The 20,739-nt window shown below is 33.8% G+C and overlaps 2 protein-coding genes across 2 annotated transcripts; one reads left to right on the top strand and one right to left on the bottom strand.

Annotated features, from left to right (window-relative positions):
* Window positions 1-4,208: 4,208 nt before the first annotated feature.
* On the top strand, window positions 4,209-9,746 carry LOC133676151 (E3 ubiquitin-protein ligase XBAT33-like). The gene is made up of 10 exons (XM_062097757.1): window positions 4,209-4,697; window positions 4,789-4,848; window positions 5,238-5,309; window positions 5,411-5,595; window positions 5,776-5,936; window positions 6,038-6,096; window positions 6,183-6,229; window positions 6,329-6,472; window positions 7,842-7,933; window positions 8,825-9,746. The coding sequence occupies exons 1-10, from the start codon at window positions 4,521-4,523 to the stop codon at window positions 9,361-9,363; spliced, it is 1,536 nt and encodes a 511-aa protein (XP_061953741.1). The 5' UTR covers window positions 4,209-4,520; the 3' UTR covers window positions 9,364-9,746.
* A 377-nt stretch (window positions 9,747-10,123) lies between these two features.
* On the bottom strand, window positions 10,124-11,378 carry LOC133676152 (CEN-like protein 1). Its single transcript, XM_062097758.1, has 4 exons — window positions 11,078-11,378; window positions 10,927-10,988; window positions 10,764-10,804; window positions 10,124-10,682 (listed from the first exon to the last, which is right to left on the bottom strand). Exons 1-4 carry the CDS (start codon window positions 11,276-11,278, stop codon window positions 10,465-10,467), a joined length of 522 nt encoding a protein of 173 aa, XP_061953742.1. The 5' UTR covers window positions 11,279-11,378; the 3' UTR covers window positions 10,124-10,464.
* Window positions 11,379-20,739: the final 9,361 nt, after the last annotated feature.

Below are 20,739 nucleotides of genomic sequence, written 5' to 3'. Positions count from 1 at the left end.
TGCTGTCTTGGAATACATAATGTAACCTGTTACAAGTTTTATGGTAACTTGTTCGATCTAGCTAGTTTGGTTCAGGTTGGTGGGTTAGTTTGTCACAAACGTGAACAGAAAGAAAAGAAAAGAAAAGATGATCATGTAAAGTGAGCGATCGTGCAAACGTATGATTCATGTCTGCAACCCTAGTTGCTCCTCCCACCTGTAACCATTGAAAACAACGGATACCTTATTTCTTACATCAGCAAGATCCATGGCTCTCCTTATTCAGGGGGCAGATCATCAGCAAAATTCAAGACCACTTATCATGAACAATTATTAAAACAAATACCAATTAAGTGCTAGCCCCATCAGTCCTTCGAGGACATGAGTCATCGACATAAACCCTTGATCTTGGTCCACCACTCCCCACCCATGAATGTTGTCAAGCACGTCATTTGCAATATCTTTTTTGCACAGCTGTGATAGTGATTTGCGGCGAATTTGTTTGTGTTTTAAATGTTTTTTTTAACACATTTAAAAATGTATATATTTTTTTATTTAAAATTAATATTTTTTTGTAGTTTTATATTCTGCTCAAGTCAATCATAATTTTTAAAAAATAAAAAAATATATTATTTTGATACATTTTTGAGTAAAAAATACTTTAAAAAACAATTATAATTATATTTCCAAACACGATATTAATCAATTTCTTACTTACTAAATGTATATCGGATGACACTTGTTGTCTTGATTTTTTATTAAAATTAGAGTGATACGGTTCCTGACGTGGTTATCTTTAAATTAAATAATTCGTAGGACATATATCATAGATATAATGATTTGTAAACCACTAAGGTTGCAGATGTGTTTGTGGTGTTCATGTTGTAATTATTGGATATAATTTCTCTCTTCCTTTTTGTTAATTTATGCTTCTTTAAGTATCCATTAATTAGTTACAGTGAGAATATCGTTTAATTCTCCAATGCTTGATTTTTTTTTATCATGAAATCTTTATTTAAATTTTATATACAGGTCTATTTAAATTTAAAAATAATAATTGGGATTGGAATCCAGTTGTGTACATGACAACTTGATTTGCATGGTATTCACGTCACGCAAGACAATTTAAGATTTTATTTATTTATTTGTACAAATTGTAGATACTGGCCAACGATTAATTAAATATTAAAGAATAATATATACAGTATCCTACTGCCCTTTAAGACACAGCAGCAAATTATATAGTGGTGGGTCAATTTCTTTTTTAATATGTTTTATTTATAATTTCTTGATGCTAATTAAATTCATTGGAATCGTGGTCTAACAACATTCACAAGGATTCTAGCAGCCCAAAGGTCATTTTTACCATAACAAAATATCTACAATTCAAATATATTATTTAATCAATACAAGATCATAACATGAGTCATCATGCTAAAGTCAAGGATTTCATCATGATATATATATATAATGTCTGCATCAAGTTTTGAGAATCGTGTCGACTAGTTTATATTTCTTGTTCAGATTTCAAAGTTTAATTAAGAAAACAAAAACACTAGCCACGCTGATATTATAATTCAAAGTTTAAAGAGATTTTTGCTAAATAATAAATATTTTTTACAAAATATTAAACAAATAAATCCCATATTTTAATTTCCCACAAAATGCATCAATTCAAGTTCACACTTGAGATTTATTCTCACGAACAAAAATACTAGTTGATATAGTTGGTAAAATTCTTAATCTTAGGATCATGGGATATTTTCCCCCACAAAATAAATAAATAAATAAATTTTAGACCTTAGAATGAACTTTAAAGGCACTCTATATTTATTTTTTCTTGTGAAGAAACCTCTCCTACGTACTCAGCAATTTTTCTATTCTTCATGCTGCTTACCTAGTTGCAATTTGGTAAAATCTCTGCCATTTTCATAACCTTCTACTACCTAAAATTCTAAATGCAATATGAAGCAAAAAATAAATAAATAAGAATTAATATATTTGCAATTTGACAATTTTCTAGCTCCTTTCCTCGTTAAAAAGGGAATTATACTCTCCAAGTTTTCTCCCTTTTCCTTGCTTTTTTCCAAGTTGGAATTTAACAATTTGTCTCGTAAATTAAAGGAGTAAAAAAAGCACTAAGCCTCCAGAAACTCCCTGATTGGATGACCTCTCTCTCAATTTCCACGACCAATCAAAACGGCCCACGTCTCAACAAACTTAACCTAATCCTTTCTGCGTAAATCCCAAGGTAAGAAGTAATCTTATGTGGAACCATCCACTTCATTATAATAATCAACCATTCATTGCCGTCGGATACAAGCACATATATATATTTTTTCATATATCGAGAATAAATGTATAGATAGGTTGATGTTGATCCGATGGGTATGGCATTATATTTTTCACATCTCACATATATTTGAAGGAACTTCACCTTAACTTAACTATATTGATTTTGAAAATCCGAGTCGACTTTTAATTTAAATCGAAAAAACATTAATTGACTTGGTTAATCTAATTATAATTATAATTGATCCGCACTTGGATTAGGTTAATATTAATATTTTTCTAAAATAAAAAAATATTGATTCTGTAATGATAAGTTAACCTAACAATTAATAACTTAAATCTTTATTTGAATTAGATTTAAATTGGATTCGACAAATATGTTAAAAACTAAAATTTAAAATACTTGTATTTAAACTGACAATCTTTCCTGACAATAAATTGCAGGCTCTTCAAATATTTTTTTTGGATCATATTTGTTATTGACTTATAATTTAATAATAGTGTAAGAGATTGGTTTTATTTAGTTTATATAAACCCCATCTAAGAATTAATTAGTTTATATAAATTCATATTTTTCTAAAATTCAAAATCCAAACAAATCTCTTAAAACATTTATAAGATAAAGGGAGATTAACTTGTCAATTTTTGGCAAGTGAGCAGCTCGAAATTCTTCCTTTCCTCCTTCTCTCCCTTTATCTTCCACTTCCCGTTAATCTCCAATTCATACATTTCTTTAGTTTTCTATTTTGAAAAAAAATAGAATTCGGATATTCATGGATTTGGCTCTATAATTTTATGTTAGATAAAACTTTATCCAGCTAGCGTGCGATGCATATGTATTTTTTAAAGTATTTTTTAATTTAAAATATATCAAAATGATTTTTTAACATATATTTTTAATTTTTTTTATATTAGTACTTCAAATAATTAAAAAAAATCTTAAAAAATTAATTTAATATTTTTTTAAAATAAAAACAATTAAAAAAACAACCAACAAAATAAACACTATTCAAAAAGATCATATCCCTTTAATATATATATATATATATATATATATATATCACATTAGTCAAACACATTGACTTTAACACCATGTTCTATTCTAGATTCCCAGTGCGTGTCTAGTTTTGTTGCGGTGTTGACCAAAAAAGCAAGTTGATTTAAAAGTAGATGTTGTTAACCCTTTCAAAACCATGGTTTTGAAGACAGACATTTATTAAGTGTCTGATTAAGAGTAGTGGGATATTATTTTTAAAAATATTTGAAAATAAATAAAAATAATATTTTTATTTATTTATTTTTAACACTATTACATCAAAATAATAAAAAAACACAGAAAATAATTTAAAACTAAAAAAAATTATTTTTTAAAAAGCATAATCCAACTGTAATTCCAAACATTCCTTCAAAACCTGACAAGGAACGCGCCTGCTTTAAAATAGACACTTAAAATCTTAATTCTGATAGAACTGAAATTTAATTTTTTTTCAAAACCATGATTTTGGATGTAAATTATGGTTTTGAAAAGCAATATCAAATGGAGCCTCAAGATGTTTTTGGTATTGGGATGATTTTTAATTTTTATTAATCATGTAAAAAAAATTTATTTATTACCTGATATTATTTTTCACACTAACCCCACGTATAATTACATTTTAAAATTATGTAAAAGTTAAAATCATTTATTTTTTATTTATTTTATATACAAAAATCTTTCACAATTTTTTTAACCAAATACATGATAGCTACCATACCAAGTAATTTGAAATGTCTAGCTTTCATTGGTCAATTGATACGCATTAAGCATCCATCAATAATAAAAATCATTTGAAATAATAATATTAGTATTAAAAAAACTAAAAAAAAAACACAAAAAGAGATGTGGAGGTAAATTAAAGCAAAAGCATAGACAAAGAAACGGCAAGAACAACAAAAGTCTCCCTCCCTCCCTCCCTCCCCTATTCTTCTCTATTTCTCTCTCATATTTCACAGACCAATGTAAAAAAAAAACACTACCATAAAATCACAGAGAGAGAGAGAGAGAGAGAGAGAGAGAGAGAGGAGAGGAGAGGAGAGGAGAGGTAGAAAAGGAAAAGAAAGGTAAAGGAGAACAACCACATCACCAAAATTCCATCTCCAAAGACAACCTTAAAAAACACAAATCTGAAAAATTGTTGTTGTCTTAAAAGTTGGTGTCTGAGACAGAGAGAGGGGGGGCGAGAGAGAGAGAGAGAGAGGAGGGCAGCGAAATGGGGAATTCATTTGGGTGCTCAGCATCAGGGGAGAGATTAGTTTCCGCAGCAAGAGATGGAGATTTGGTCGAAGCCAAGATGTTATTGGATTGCAATCCTTGTCTTGCTAAATATTCTACTTTTGGCGGCCTTAATTCTCCTCTCCATTTTGCTGCTGCTAAAGGCCACAATGAGGTAACACCAAAAAAAGTGAAAAAAGGAAGATCATTTCTTTTCTTGGTTTTTGTTTTCTTTTTGTTAACGTGTCTGGTTTTTATTGTTTTAGATTGTGGGGTTATTGTTGGAGAATGGAGCTGATGTGAATTCCAGGAATTATTGTGGCCAGGTAAAAAAAAAAAAAAGAAATTTCATGGGATTTAATTTAATTGATTTGTTTTTGTTTGGAGGATTTGATATATATGTGTGTGGGAATGTTGGTATGATTTGTTGGATCGACGTTGGAAATGGTTTTTTTTTTTTGGGTTCCTGTGGTGAAAGTTTTGGTTTTGATTTTTTTTTGGTTTTGTAATGTTACTGTTTGGGAAATTAAGAAAAGCAGAAATTTTGGATTTTTGTTGCTGTTAATGTTAGTTATTGGGAGATTAACAAAACCCAGATTTTGATTTCATTTGGATGCAGCTTGTTTTTGAAACCAGATAAGTAAAAGGTTTGATTCCTTAATCTGAAACAAATTAATGGGTATGTTTTTGATTTATTTATGATTCTGTTTTGAAGACGGCATTGATGCAAGCTTGTAGATATGGACACTGGGAAGTTGTGCAGACCCTTTTGTTGTTTAGATGCAATGTAAGTAAATTCAGTTTCTCAGAGGGAAATTTTTATTAACTGTTTTACCTGGAAGGTGTGTGTTTTATTAATTCATCCTTGTGAATATTGTGGCTTTATAGGTTATAAGGGCAGATTATCTTAGTGGAAGAACTGCTCTACATTTTGCAGCAGTAAATGGGCATGTGAGATGTATAAGACTAGTTGTAGCTGATTTTGTTCCTAGTGCCCCTTTTGAAGCTATGCATACTCAGATGGAAGGTGACACCAGGGATGGTTCTAGTGTGAAGAACAGGTTTGACCAGAGGTATTAGTTCATTCGGATTGTAAAGGTTTATACTTTGATGGTATATTAATTTTGGCTCCATTACTTTTGTGGGAATAGTTGGTGTCTGATGTTTCCCTCTTCCTGTTAGATTTTTTTTTTTGGTTTTTAGTGGTTTTAGATGCCACAAAAGTATTTGACTTAGGTTATATCATCATGCAGTGCACTGTCAAGGTTTGTAAATAAGGCGGCCGATGGTGGTATCACTGCTCTTCATATTGCTGCATTGAATGGGTATTTTGACTGTGTACAGCTTCTACTTGATATTCATGCAAATGTATCATCAGTGACATTTCATTATGGGACAACCATGGATTTGATAGGTTTACCTTTCTACTCTATGCCCCACAAATTTATTTTTTCAAATCTTTGATTTGTGATTTGTGATTTGTGCCTCTGACAATATAAATATGTCAACGTGTAGGAGCTGGAAGCACCCCTTTGCATTATGCTGCTTGCGGGGGCAGTTTAAAATGCTGTCAGGTAAGAATAATATCAACAACAAGAAGCTTGTCTTTTCGTGTCTTTAAGTTCATGAACATGAGATGATAGTGCTGCTAATTCTCCAGATCCTCCTTGCAAGAGGTGCCAGTCGGATGACATTAAATTGCAACGGGTAAATTGCTTTGGGTTCTTTTTGTGCTGTGCCTGGTTGATGCAACAGCCCTGGAATTTATTGTGAAAAATAACATGGAAACTATTGTGTATTCTTCAGGTGGCTGCCTGTTGATGTTGCCAGAATGTGGGGGCGTCATTGGCTTGAACCATTGTTAGCACCAAATTCTGACTCTGCGATACCTAGATTTCCTCACTCGAATTACTTATCCTTACCTCTTTTGAGTGTACTTAATATAGCAAGGTACTTTTGCAACTTAATATATATGCTCTCTCTCACACTCACACTCACACGCACGCACACCCTCATGTAGACATGAACAAACATAAATGCTAAGAATATGGTGATTTCAAACATATCATTGCAACAGATGTAACTAAAGTCTCACACACTTGATTTTTATAATTTTCTAAATTTGGATCATAGGGATTTCAGAAATTAAATTTGAGTCAATTGAAATGGCCTAGTTTCTAATATTAAACTGATAAGAGTGCACACTTGGCCATGTGTTGCTTTCTTGGGTAGCTTAATGTTCATGGCAAGGTTGGGTTTGATGCTTTTATTAATTCTGCAACAAAGAGAAAGATGCCATGGAGACTTGGCTAAAAAGAAGCTGCTCTAGCTTGGTTCACTGTGAGCTTGTGATCCAAGTCTGCCTAACATGGAGCCTGTTTTATTGATACATGAGTATTACCTAAACCTTAATGTCTCATTGCTTGCTGAATACAGTACAAGCTAGTTGCTGATTACATTTGCTGTGCGAGACATCTTGCAGTATGAATTGGTGTAATGATGATGCTTACAGAATTAAATCAAACTACTAAACCCTTTGTAGAGGCAGAGTGTGAAGGGTCAAAACTAGAGAAAGGATCAAGAGTGTTTCAAATTCCTTTAAAGATTGCATATTTTCCTCTCCTTTGTCTCATGTTATCGTGGTCAAGAGAGCATTAGTCATGAATTTTTCAAAGTCCTTTAAGGATTTTATCTTTTCTTCTGCTTAGTCTCATGTTATTGTACCCCCAGAATGAAGCATGGTCCAAGTCTGTTGGTTATATTTCGTATATAGAAAATAATTAAAGACATGTATTAACTTCACTTGGTTTTCATGCTAAATCTGTGAAATTCTGATTGGAGAACACATCCATCCTTAGAGGGACAGGTGTGGGCACTTGCTATAAACTGATAGCAGCTCATCTTCTGGACTCCACATGGTGCTTTGTATGAGCGAACAGAAATAGTGTTACCCCCTCTGTAAGAATTGCATGAAGACTGACAGCACCACGTGTTGGCTGCCCTAAGAATGGAATTATCTGTACATGATTGCATCGAGACTGACAGTATCTTGTGTCAAGAGTTTCCCCTACTGATTGCTTCATCACCAGATCATTTGTTGACTTGTTGCTCATGCAAGACTCATATTGTGATGTTACAATTTTTTAGATCTTAACCCAGCAAATCTAGTCAACCATGGTCTACTTTTTTGTTAGCCTCAAATCAAACCAATGCCCTTGAAGTTTAACTTGAATTTGAAAGTTTATCAATGTTTAGTTAAACAATGCAAACCCTTGCTATTGGACACTAAATATGATGCTTCGTGAACTATTCTTTGCAGAGAGAGTGGGATGCATTGCTCAGTAAGCGCCTCTGATGACCCTGATATTTGTGCTGTCTGCCTGGAGAGAGCATGTAATGTAGCCGCTGAAGGTGTGCTCTTTTCCTGTCTTTGTACATGTCAATGTTTGCCTTGTGTTGCTCCCTTGGACCTCAATCCTCTTTATTAGCAATGCTACCTGAGAACATTTATAGGCATGTGGTTCTTGCTGAAGCCTCTATTTCCCCTTCCATTAAATAAATGTCACAGCTTTCTAAGATGCACCTACTTAAGGTCCATTATATTCCTTGTTGGGAGAAAAGAAATTAGGTTTAATGCCAACACTCAGCATAGGCCTCTTGAGAATGTCATTGATTTGTCAATATCCATTTGTTTTGGTTCTGGTTTCCATTTCCATTATTTATTTGCTCAATCATGTCAATATACTCATGTCTATACACCACTTCTGCTGCATCTTTCCAAGGACTTTAGTATATATGCTGCAACTAGGTAGTTCTATCTTTCTACTGATATGAACTTTCCTATTGGTGAAGATTGAGGACTCTGGTGTCTTTAAATCCTTGCATGAAGGTTATGAATTCATCTTTTTGGCATAAGTCAAGTGCATTGTTTTGTTGTGTTTTTCCCTTGGTTAGAGATTGAATGTATAGAACAGCAAAAATTCCATGTATCCATCCATCCATCCATCCATCTTTAGTTGTGAAGATCAACTTTCTGCTTCTCTTGTTCATGTTGGCATCCAAAAGTAGTATGGGGTTTCTATCTGTTATACCAGTGCGTGTATTTTTATTAGGTTTATCTGAAATTTCCCTTTGATTGAAATCTGAACTAAGCGATAACTTCTACACCACTTTAATTTAGAAAGCATTGAAAATCTCACTATTTAGTTTCTCCGTCACCTTTGTAATCTATGGTTAAATTGATTGTATGTCCTGTATGCCATTGGTTTCATGTTATTGATGGGCAGTTATTCTCATATTCAGGGTGCGGACATGAGCTTTGTGTGAGATGCGCGCTCTATCTTTGCTCAACGTGCAACATCCCTTCCGAAATGGTAGGCCCTACTGGCTCCATCCCATGTCCGCTTTGCAGGCATGGAATTGTCTCTTTCGTTAGATTGCCCGGTTCCTCAGCAAAAGAAATGAAGCTTCCTCTGTCTCTCGGACTGTGCACTCCATGCATGCTTCATTCACATGATGTGGATGGGCAATCGCCAACATGTTTACCAGAGGTCCGAAAGAATCGTGTGGTTTCAGTTTCTTCTGATTTTCTCTGCCCAGTCACTTGCAGTCCATTTCCTTCTGTTGCCATCCCTTTGTGTACCTGCAATGATGGGCCATGCCCATCTTTTGAACCCCAAGAGGTAGAATCACAAGATGAATCCTCTCACCGTCCACAAACATCTGTAGAGCAGGATAAAATGGAAGGACCAAGGCTTGAGAAAACAAGCTGCTCAAGTATGTTTTGGGGAAGAAGGAGCTGCAGCAGAGAGCATCAGTGCAATTCAGAAATAAATACATGACTTGTTTTGGTGGATGAATGGTCTGGATTAAATATTTTATTGACATCAGTGTGTGTGCAAGGTGGTGATATTTTGTCACACCAATCTCAAACACTGAAAATTTCCAAAATCCATGTTTGCTTCCAGTTTTTCTTCGGCTGACCACATGGTAATGGATTTTGGTTTGGAAACAAGGCAGTTGAGTGCCCTTTAGATGTATTTTTAAAATATCTGGTGAGGGTTGTAAAAATTGTATTGGGGGGGGGGGGGGGGGTGGTTTACAGATCATTTGTAACTGGTTGTGTCATCAAAGAACAGACCTTCTCCCTTTTTCTTCCTTCCTTTAAACTAACTGCATTGCGTCTGTTACTCGTGGTTATTATACAATGATATAGATTCGCTGATATCAGGTAGAGAAGTAGCAAAAGGACATTATGTCAAGTTATGAGTGGCGAAAAAACCCTACTTGGTAGTCTACTGTAAACTGCCAAGAGCTGCTTAGAGATTGTCTGTCTGTCCTGACATCAATGGTGGATCAATATACAATTTAGGTTCTGTTTATCTACACAATAGACAAACAGGGAAGGTGCTGGTGATGGACACGACTGCATTTTAATAGTTGGCATTAGATTGATCATCGTACAAGCTATGTTTTCAAGAGCTGACGTTTGATCTGTTCATGAGCCCTGATAAGTTGTGGGCAGTTCAAATTCCGAATTAAAGACCACGGAGCTTGCACACTGACGAGCAATATTAGACCAGAAACAAATGAATTAAGAAGTGAGACAAGGTAACAACACCTTACTTTTTGTTAACAAATCCAAATATTAGGGTCCCATGACAGATTCTCTCAGAGCTTGACATGTACCCATCAAAGGATCTTCCTAGCTTCAGATGCTATATGCATCCTATGATAACATACCCTAAAAGACGGTAGGACCTACACCTCCCAAAACCTAGTAGTAGCAGAAGGGGGGGAAAAAACTTGAAAACAGCACACCATAAGACAATAAGTACAGTACGTCCCCTGGAATGTGGCCACGCCAATCCAAAACCCTAAAACCAGGAAACAATAAACCCTTTATTTTGTCCATGAAGGAAAACCCACAACACTCTTAATCATCACCTTCTCCTTGCAGCAGTTTCTCTCTGTGCATTAAAGTACACTGCAGCCACTGGCAGGCCCAATCCATTTTCTCCTGCGAACATTCTAGTGTTGAAACAGTCTCTTGAAGCTGGTGGCCTCACAGTTTGCCTTCCTCTCTGTTTAAACAAGATGAACACGTATCTATGGATACCAACGACGGGCTTTGGAGTCTCATAGCTCACAATTTCCTTTCCTGTTGTTTGGCACCAAACCCATCAATAAAATTTATAAAACAAACTGTAAAACAAAAATTTATAGATAGATAAGAACTCACCAAAGGAAACATCAGTTGTGCCAGGAATGTCAGTGACCATCCTGAAAATTTTTTTCAAGAAAACTCATATTAGAAACAATTTTCCCCCTCAAAATGTGCCATAATTAAGGATATAAATAAACATATATACGAGTCACTCTTAGTCAGTGTTAATAGTGCAAACCAGTGGAGATGTTCTCTTAGGTAAGGATCACTGGGGCTTGGAGCATCAGGGTCTGTCATGATCTACAAAGACACAAGAAAAAATAAAAATGGAACTATTGATCATAATGACATTAATATTAAAAATGGTGGCAAAACCAACGTTAACTTACTAGTGTATATGCAGTCCTCATGTCCTCACCACCAATCTCAACTCTAGGTTTATAAGCAATGACAGAAGGCATGAATTCATAGCCATTAGCAACTTGTTTGTTGGAGTTATAAGTAACAGTCATTCTTACACTAGGAGTGAATATATCCACCACATCTCCCACAACTCTCCCGACAGTCAGTGGTTCCATGGCCCTTGACATTTTGTAGTGGTTAAGGAAACGAAAACGGGAGGGGGAGCTAGAGAGTAGCGAAGAGACAAGTGATGTCTCAATTTGTTAAGGTTTTGATGCAATGAGAATAGAGATCGCGAGTGAGCCTTTTATACACTTGATAAAAGCTCAAGGAATAATTAAAAAAATGCTTCGACACAACACACCATAAATGGGTGTCTAATTAGGGAAAGAACAAGTGTGATAAGTGTTGAAAATGTGGCGTCTCTTGTGAAAGAATTAATGTACTATAGAGAAGACAAGACACTAGAGATGGTGCTAGTTTGTGGGATGTGTTGCGAGAGATCCCTTTGGAAAGAAATTCTTAAGCCTTTAACACTATAATAAACACACCTCGTCATCTAAGAATCTAACATGTCTTTGGCTTATTGGCTTGACGAGAATGAGAGAATACAATTCCCTGTTAATTTCCACTTTAATATAATATCTTGGAGCAAATGGGAATTCAGCTTTTAAGGTGCTCCTCTCCATACACATGCTTTCTTACATTAGAGACGAAAAAAAAATCTTATCAACAAGCATGGGAACGTGTAGATAATTCAATGGAAGAGGAGAAGGAAATTGCTGTTTTTGTAGCACTTCATTGGTGTTTTGCCTTAAATGGTATATTGCTTAGAGGCACATAGAATAGATTATTTCAAGCTAGCCCCCACCACAACTGCTTTGCTTTTTTTCTCTAAGTAACCCTAGCTAGCTAGCTCTAGTTCCAATCAAATTAAAGCATATGCTTGGGAATGAAAAAGTGATAATCTCTCCTTCTAGCAAACCTTATATGCTCAAGCTTTTGCTAGTTTGAAATTACTAATTTTGTAGGGAGATTCTGTTTGTATATATATGTGGTATGCCATGATTGGAATAAAAATAATTAAAAATAATTTATTCAAATATGAAGGACTTATTCCTAGGTTGAAAATTGGAGGACTAAAAAATAGTTTACTGATCAAACATCATGTAAACCATATCCAACGGGCTGGCTGCCTCTTTAGCATGATGTACTCCCTAAATAAAAGTTATCAATAATTAATCAGAGATCAAACAGTACTTACATAGTGGAAAAATACATAATTAATGTCAATGAGGACTTAGGCATGCATCCACGACACTTTTATTAAGCCGTGAGATCTGCAAAAGATTAGCTTATGTGGAAGATTAATTTGAATACTCAGATATGGATTTGTTGTACGTAGAGAACATAAAAAGCATAGCAGATATATTTATGGATTAAATGAACAAATATCTAAGATTTATGGGAATTTTAATTATTCCTCATGGCTTGATTCAAGACTCCCTCCCTTTTAGTAACTTTTAGGCTATTAATTTGCCATCGAAATTCGAAACCTCAAGAGTCATATTGACAACATGTAAGCAAATGTTCCGAGAACTATAAGAGATTCTATCTTTTCCGGCCCTTCTACAGCACCGCCATTTTTTATTCAAGTTTGACAGCAGAAACTAAATAGAATATAGCCTCGCTCGCTATCAGGGAATCCATTGCAGCCAACGGTATAAAAGTCAAGGACATCTCATCCAATAGTGTTGCGAGTCATTTTTTGGCTAAGTGGGTTCCCTCTCTTGCATTCTTGACACACAATATAAATATGATTGTACTCCTTGTTGGCCACTTAATTAAATTTATTATTAATATATATCCGGCCCCATCTCACGATAATCACAATAAAATTCATATAATTTATCTACTTAATTAATATCTACTTAAGATGCATACAAGTAAGACGAAACTAAACTTAAATATATTACAGAAATAGAGATAAAATCCATTTTCATCGATCTATATTAGCTAGCACATAAACAAGAAATTAAGCCATGCATGCATTTCTCCATCACAGGAAGCTCTCTCGAATCTACAACCGCTCACAACCTGACACGTTTTCATCCACATCAATATCATAAGAGTAAGAAATACAGTAAGAATAGGGAACTGGCATCATTTTTCAGATGCCTTGACTGACAAATGACAATATGCTCAGGCTCAGTGTTGAAGATCGATCAGCATGAATTGAGGCAAGAAGGGCTTGCTTTTTCTTAGACATTTAAGAGTCTTTGACACGTCTAATGAAACTTTGGAATTGGCCGCCCTTCACTTTTTCGAGTCAAATATTACACAGGTGTCGTCCTTGCGTATCATTAACCAAACTTTAGAGGATCATTTTTTTAGTTAAATTTAGCCATTTGTCATCCTCTTGGATGTTTGTTTAACCAAGGGATACGTCTAGCTAGAATTGGAATCTGATCGAGTAAATTGTAGCTTTATTCCCATGTTTTTCAGAGATAATTAAATAATCTAGTCTCTTTAGTTTAAAAGGTACTTAATCAATCACTGTTTTTTCATCTTAATTTGCTTACAACCTTGCTTCTCTCTTGAATATATTGTTAATGAAATGCTAAGCTAGAGCCAATTTTCCCACTACTTTCTGTCGTGGACCCGAAGATTCGAACGCGGTGAAAGGATTACAAAGAAAAGACAGATGGGGGTGTCAGTTTACTGCTGGTTTTTTAGCTTGTATTTAACTCTAATAGTGTTTATTTTTGTTATTGTATTAATTAAATAAAAACTAGTTTTTTAAAAATAAAATTTTTAAACTCAGTAAAGTTTATCACATAAATCGTGAATTTAACAGATTAAGTCGCAAAACCCGAATCAATCCAATATATCAATATCTCAATATTATATATATAGAAAAGGTCATCTTGATTTTTTTAAACTCAAATCATGTTTTTTACTAGTCGTTCGGATAGTCTTTGAATATGTCAAATCGACTGGCCTATATCAAAACAACTTTTATATAGTTTAATTTTAAACTCAGACTAAAAAAAATTCAGATCAAGCAGTTTTAAAGCTGATTTATTGGTTCGAGTTTAATAACAATGTTAAATAATTTTCTATGACCTAAATATTTTTTTTATGTTATTTTTTTAACTCGGTGTAAACTTGTCATTTCTAAAACTAGAGGGATTAAATATATTTCTAAAACTTTAATTCTGATCAGTCATATTCTTGCCATATTGTAAATTTGTTATTTCATATAATCTAGTCGGAAGTCTACAATATTTTCATCTCTTTGATTTAAGAAGTGACACACTTCCTGCATATCTTTTTTTTTATGTATATAATTTAATGAATATGTACCTAATCCACCCAGAATGTTGTAAATTAGAAAAAAGCTTCTACTGGGGATGAAAAAACTTGAGACCCAATTTGTGGAGTTCTAACTTCTAACACAAAAGTTAATTTGTTTCTTTGATTTTTCTTTTTCTTGATATTTAGTCTTTTTTAGTGCTTTTTGTATGTCGAAGCAAGTTCATCTACGTGATCTGAGCAAAAACAGCCGATACGTCTGTCAATAGGAGGAGGCATCCATCCTCGATTTAACTGCTAGCTTTGTGCTTTGACTGTGTTATACATGCAGGCTAGGTCAATGAAATCCATGCCCATGAGAATGGCCCAAACATCTATTGCTTCGTCAAGGCCATTTAACTTCCTAGCACTAGGCCTGCATGTCTCATCCACGGAAATTCAATCCTAGCATGAAATCAAAAGCTTGGATCTATAGCTGGGCTGACACAGGCACATGCATGCAGCAAGGGGGAAGTAGCTCCTTTCGACTAAATTTTGATGTCCGATATGATGTGGAAGTAATGGTTGATAATGGGTAATGGCATGTGTATGACTTGTGTGGGTTTGGTGCCTTGTTTCACTTTCAATGCCAATAAAATTTTCATAGCTCAAAAAATTAGAAAAAAAAATGCGTGACCAGTCCATCTTACCCAACTCACCCTAGCTAGGGCCTAGCTGGGTATGTTTATAAATTTAAGTATTTATCTGTGAACTAGATCAAAATCCCAAGTATTGATCATAAAAACATCCTAATTATAATAATCTCGTGTTCTTCTTCTAATGATTACAAATCTTGCTCTTTATACCTCAAGTTTTAGACTTTGAATAATTACATAAGGTTATGTGTAGTTAGTGTTTTATGATATATATCTCATAAAGAAGAATGTCTTGCACATCTTGAGTAAGAATAATCTGAACCATGCTCTTTCATGTTCTTACCCCATCTCTCTCAAAACAATAAATCTTCGATCTGATGATCATCTTTTTCATGCAGCATGATCAGAGAGCGAGAGCGAGAGAGCAAGGGAAAGGACATTTCTCCTTACATGTCCCAATAAATCAACTACTCCTCCTACATCCCACTCTTAGCCTTGGGATCGATGACCTCTTTTAAGGGCTTATAATACCCTTGTCAAATCAAAATCCATTACCCAAATAACACCACTGACCACTAAATGGTCCTCGGTAAATTTGCACGAAAATATACGGGGCCATACAAAAACAGACTGATCCTCACTTAATGAAAGAAGGAAAATCATAGAGTCACTTGAAGTTTCTAAATCTTTGTAATAAAGCCATGCATTATTTTTGTTCACCTTTGCAATCAAACCTGTTAAAACAACTGCAAAACTTCCCTTTTCGTAACGCTGAAAGCGTGCACGCATCTTGATGCTCATGCATGATAGTGGGATGATCAGTGTTCTTCTGTTCTTCTTCTTTTTTCTCACTCAATCCCAAGAAAACAAAAACCCTTAGTTAATGCTTTGTTTGCTTTTCTAAGAAAGCTTCAGTTCATCTGACGCTTGAATCCTCCAGGCAAGATTTCGTGCTATTGAGTTGTGTTCTCATTAAATTGTGTAGCTGTTAATGGTTTGGCCAATCTCAACTACTACAAACTGTGGACGCGATGCTTTAGAGATGACTTCAGCCATGCTCATGCAAAAGTTCCTTTCTGGTACACCTATGCACTGTAGTTCATTAAATCAAGTGACATTAAGATAGTTTAAAATTTCAAGGATGGAATTGAAATAGAAGGAAAATATGAAAATGGTCGAAGGGGTAAACAAAATTGAAACTACATTGAGACGTTTTTTGAATATCAAGGAAGAAAAATTAATTTTTTTTTTTGTTAATGACGGTGCAAAAAAAAAAAAGGCTGTAAAGCCCAACCAAAACCAAGAGAAGAGGGAGAAGGGGAGGTGGAGGAAAGAAGGAAAGCTCAACCGAGGCCGGGATAGGAAGGAAGAAGGGGAGATAAATGTCAGTGCCAGCCGAACCATGCTCCAAGCAAGCCTAATCGAACCCTCTGCAAAATCAAGCCCTCCTATAAGTAAGCCCAACTAAACCCTTTCCTAACGAGCCTCACCGAACTCTCTCTCTCTCTTAGACCCTCGTCAAGTCACAAATGGTTATAGAGTTGTCTTGCTAAGCATTCACAATTATGCAAAAACCTGTCAACTTATCTTTCTTTTTTTATCAATACAACAAACCTACAAAAGCCATCCTTTCACACCAAGAGCTATCCCTCTTATTTTGTCAGACTCTCTTGCCTACTCTATCATCGATGACTATTTTCTTAGACACACCACAACATAAAGTTCGTATCTTTGCCTAAAATGACTATGCTTTCCATCAATGGTTATCTCTCATCCCAACTTCAACACCAAGTTTCCTGGTTTGACCACCTTTTCTCACTAATAACTCTCTCGGGATAAACTCAATTTTCTAGGAAAGCAAATACACATAATCATTTTTTCTCTCCACCATGTAAGCTAATGAGACCTAAGATATCTATAAATAACACAAATCACCTCATACAAATATTATTCACCCTTTCATACATTATTCACCTTTTATGTATTTTTCCCCTTATGGTTTACTAACTTAGTTAGCAAATTCACTTTAAGTTGTGTTGAAATGAAGAATCTGGAAACATATTCTTATCTTTCTTATGGAAGTCCATAATTCAATGAGTCTCCTAACAACAAGGATTGTACTAAATCCATCAAAATAGCAATATTTAACGAGATTTGTGAATATCTTTTACCATTGATTATATACTCAAGAATTTAGGTTTTTTAGCATTTAGATAATGAGTGATTACACTTTCACGTTAATATTCTATTTTTAGAAACTTGGGAAATAAAGGATTGGTGGTAGAGATCTTGATTCATGCAAAACAATCTATTTTAATGGGATTTTAGGATTATCTGGTTATTAAGTTAGTGACTTTACAATAAAAATTTATAGTAAATAAGCATTAAATTTTAAGAAGAAGAGTACTTGTTTTTAGTTCATGTGTGATAAATGATTTGTTATTAGATCACATGTGATAATTGCTCTGAGAATATATCAAGAAAAAAATAAAGATTGTAAATCCTTTTCTTGGGTGATTTGGAGATTATTTATAGTACTTGTACCTTGAAATTTCTTGTTTTAATTTGTTGAAGGGGTTGAAAGTCTTTTCCTTTTGAATGTACTATTGGGAAGGGAGTCTCTCATATTAACATTAATGTTGATGAAAATGTCTTCTAACACGACATTAATATTAATAGAAATACATATGTGCCTACAAAAAGCTTTTATATATTATCTCGTACACAATATTAATACTACTAAAAACAACTCTAATGATTAACATATATATAACCCACATGCTCTTGGACCTAGGAGTGGAGTCTAACATCTCACCAGACTTGCGTTTACTTGGAGCCAGTGAATAATAGAGCCTAAAAAGATGGGCTTAACATCTTACAATACCCATATATAATCGGGTCCAACACTAAACTGGTCTAGAAGGAGTTATGTCTAAGAGTGCTGGACTTTTGTTTTATAAACTTGATTTTTATTGGATATTGTCATCTTCTCTCTCATCTTTTATGAACTTTTTTAAGTAATAAATTGAATATAAAATATATTGATTCATCAAACTCATATGAGATTTAGAAATTAAATGGTCGAACATAATTTTGATGGAGTTTGCCAAAGGGAATGTTTTGTCCCACTAAACCTCATGTTGCATGCGTGGTAATTAAGACTCAATTTAAAGTTTATATATATATATATATATATATATATATATATATATATATATATATATATATATATATATATCAAACTGAAAGGACATAAAGACGCAAATATTATTACATGGATTTTGATTCGGTGGCAGATCACACAGTACCATCAGCAGCAGCGGCACATGTTATGCTGCCATCTCACTGCTCAGTGTCTCAGCAAAACTGAAAAAGTAATCATATGCTAACTATTTCTATGTGGGGCTGTCCTCAATAGGACAAATTAACTCAAAAGCTCCCTCTCTTTGTTTCTCCTTTTCTTAGCCGAAAGATAATGCAAACTGTATTTTTTTAATTTTAATTTTTTTAGTACACTATTATTAAAAATAATTTTTTAAAAATAAAAAAATATTATTTTAATGCATATATAAATAAAAAACACTTTAAAACACAGTCATTATCAAAATAGAGAATACATTTTAAAATAATTTTTTATTAAAAAATATATTAAAATTAATTATTTTAGATTTTTAAAATTGTCACATTAAATTTATAAAGAAATGTTTAAAAAATTATGCTGATGTTTTTTCATAACAAGTTTACCTTAAAAAAAGTATTCAAAAACAATTTCAAACTCACTCTCATTCACCTTAATCCCAGTTACCCAACATAACTATTTTGATCCCCAACTTCCACTTATACTTGAACTGAATTGTGTTTGTTCACAATTTCTTGAATTTAAGGCCACAATCCTAGTTTTGTGCCCCAGTATTTAGTGTATATTTTGCCATGCTTTGGTTGATGGATTTGACCTGTAGTTCAGATCACAGGTTAGATTTTTTCAAAGAAAAACTATAAAAAAAAAATTTATAAAAGTTTTGGTTTTTTCACTAACTTAGATTAATCTTTAACACATTACCGGGTGAACATGAGTTTCATAAATATAATTAATAGCTTAAATAACTATATACTAAATCTATTTTAAAATATGAAAAATATTATTTTAATATATATTTTTAATTAAAATAAACTTTAAAAGCCACTTTTAAACACAATCTAAGCAAAATTTGAATCTCAGAAGAAGCATATGGCATGGACTGTGCAGAAGAAAAAAGAAGAGGCAACTGGCAAAAATATAAATGCAATAGAGGTGGCGGTACAGGGGCAAAAATCCATACTCTTCCCTGCCTTGAACAGACAGCTCACTCCTCACACTCCACGGTCCTTTTAGTTTAAAATATTTTTTATTTGATAATATGTTGAAATAATAATTTTTGTATATTTTAAAATTTATGTTTAATGATATATCACAATGATATAAAATTAGAAATAAAATAAAAAGATTTAAGAGCGATTTTTGCATCTCAAAAACAAAAACAAAAACAAAAACAAAAACAAAAACACTTTCGATCGCTGCACTCTAACAAAACCACTACTCTCTCTCTCTGTCTCTGTCTCTTCAGGCACTCTCAGCTGTCTATCCCTTTCTCTTTGAGCAAGTCCATATCAAGAACAGAAGGCTCCTTTGAAAAAGACAAAAACAGCCCCACAAGTCCATAACAGAAGTACTTCACTCCCTCTGCATGCGGAATTGAGTTGCAGAGAGGCTGGTGCTTACGCGACAAGGAGCCAAATCCTGAAGATGTCCCTTTTAAGGGGCTGTTTGGTCACTTCACAACGTTACCCCTGCCCGGATCTGGAGTTTTGGACTTTACCTTCTCTGAAGAAAATATACGCTTTGGTCATTTCACAACACATGGAGCGCCCTCTGGTCCATGATTCTCTTAATGCCTTGCTAACATGCAAAGTTTTGCAGTCTTAATATTTCTTTTATGTTCCTTGTATTTATCTCTCATGTATTGTATTTCTTTTTAATTGAAGTCTATATTATGAATATCTCGACAACATGAAGTTAATAATTATATAAAATTATAATAGTTTTAAGATTTATAAAACTCAAACTAATAATTTTTAAAAAATAAACTCATGACTTAACCAATTAAATTATACTCCTCGTAATCTCATGAATTCTAATTATTAACTGTTATAACTTTAGCATCATAAAATTTATCAATTAATATTATATTTACAACGGAGGGCAAGATAAAGAAAAAGAAAAAGAAGGCCCAAGCAAGCTTGTGGTTCATTGAACTCTTCCTTTTGTAGGTGTTGATTGTAAGAAGCCTTGATCATAGGAAACAAAAGGAGATTTTGGATTCTAAGAAGGTTCATTTTCTAAAAAAACAAATTCGATAATCTAACCAAAGGTTAATACTAATTTTTTTTGGATTTTGGTGTTCAATTTATGCTTCCAGTCTATGATCTTTCAATATCAAGGATTCCAGTCAAGGCATCAAAGGACACTCGTACTCACACAACTCATGTTATTTTCAAAGCCTCGGTCTCCACCTTTTGGCCCCCCCATCTTTAATTTTGTGTAACTGTAATTAATGCCCTGATCTTCCTGAAATGTCACGAGACTTTAGCTAATTAGATAAGGTACGATTCAACAATATACAGTATATAGTTGTAAAGCCCATTATAGCTGCATAATTCAA

This window comes from Populus nigra, chromosome 16 (genome assembly GCF_951802175.1).
Source record: "Populus nigra chromosome 16, ddPopNigr1.1, whole genome shotgun sequence".
In the NCBI taxonomy this organism is placed as follows: domain Eukaryota; kingdom Viridiplantae; phylum Streptophyta; class Magnoliopsida; order Malpighiales; family Salicaceae; genus Populus; species Populus nigra.
This window is presented reverse-complemented; position numbering and strand designations above follow the sequence as displayed.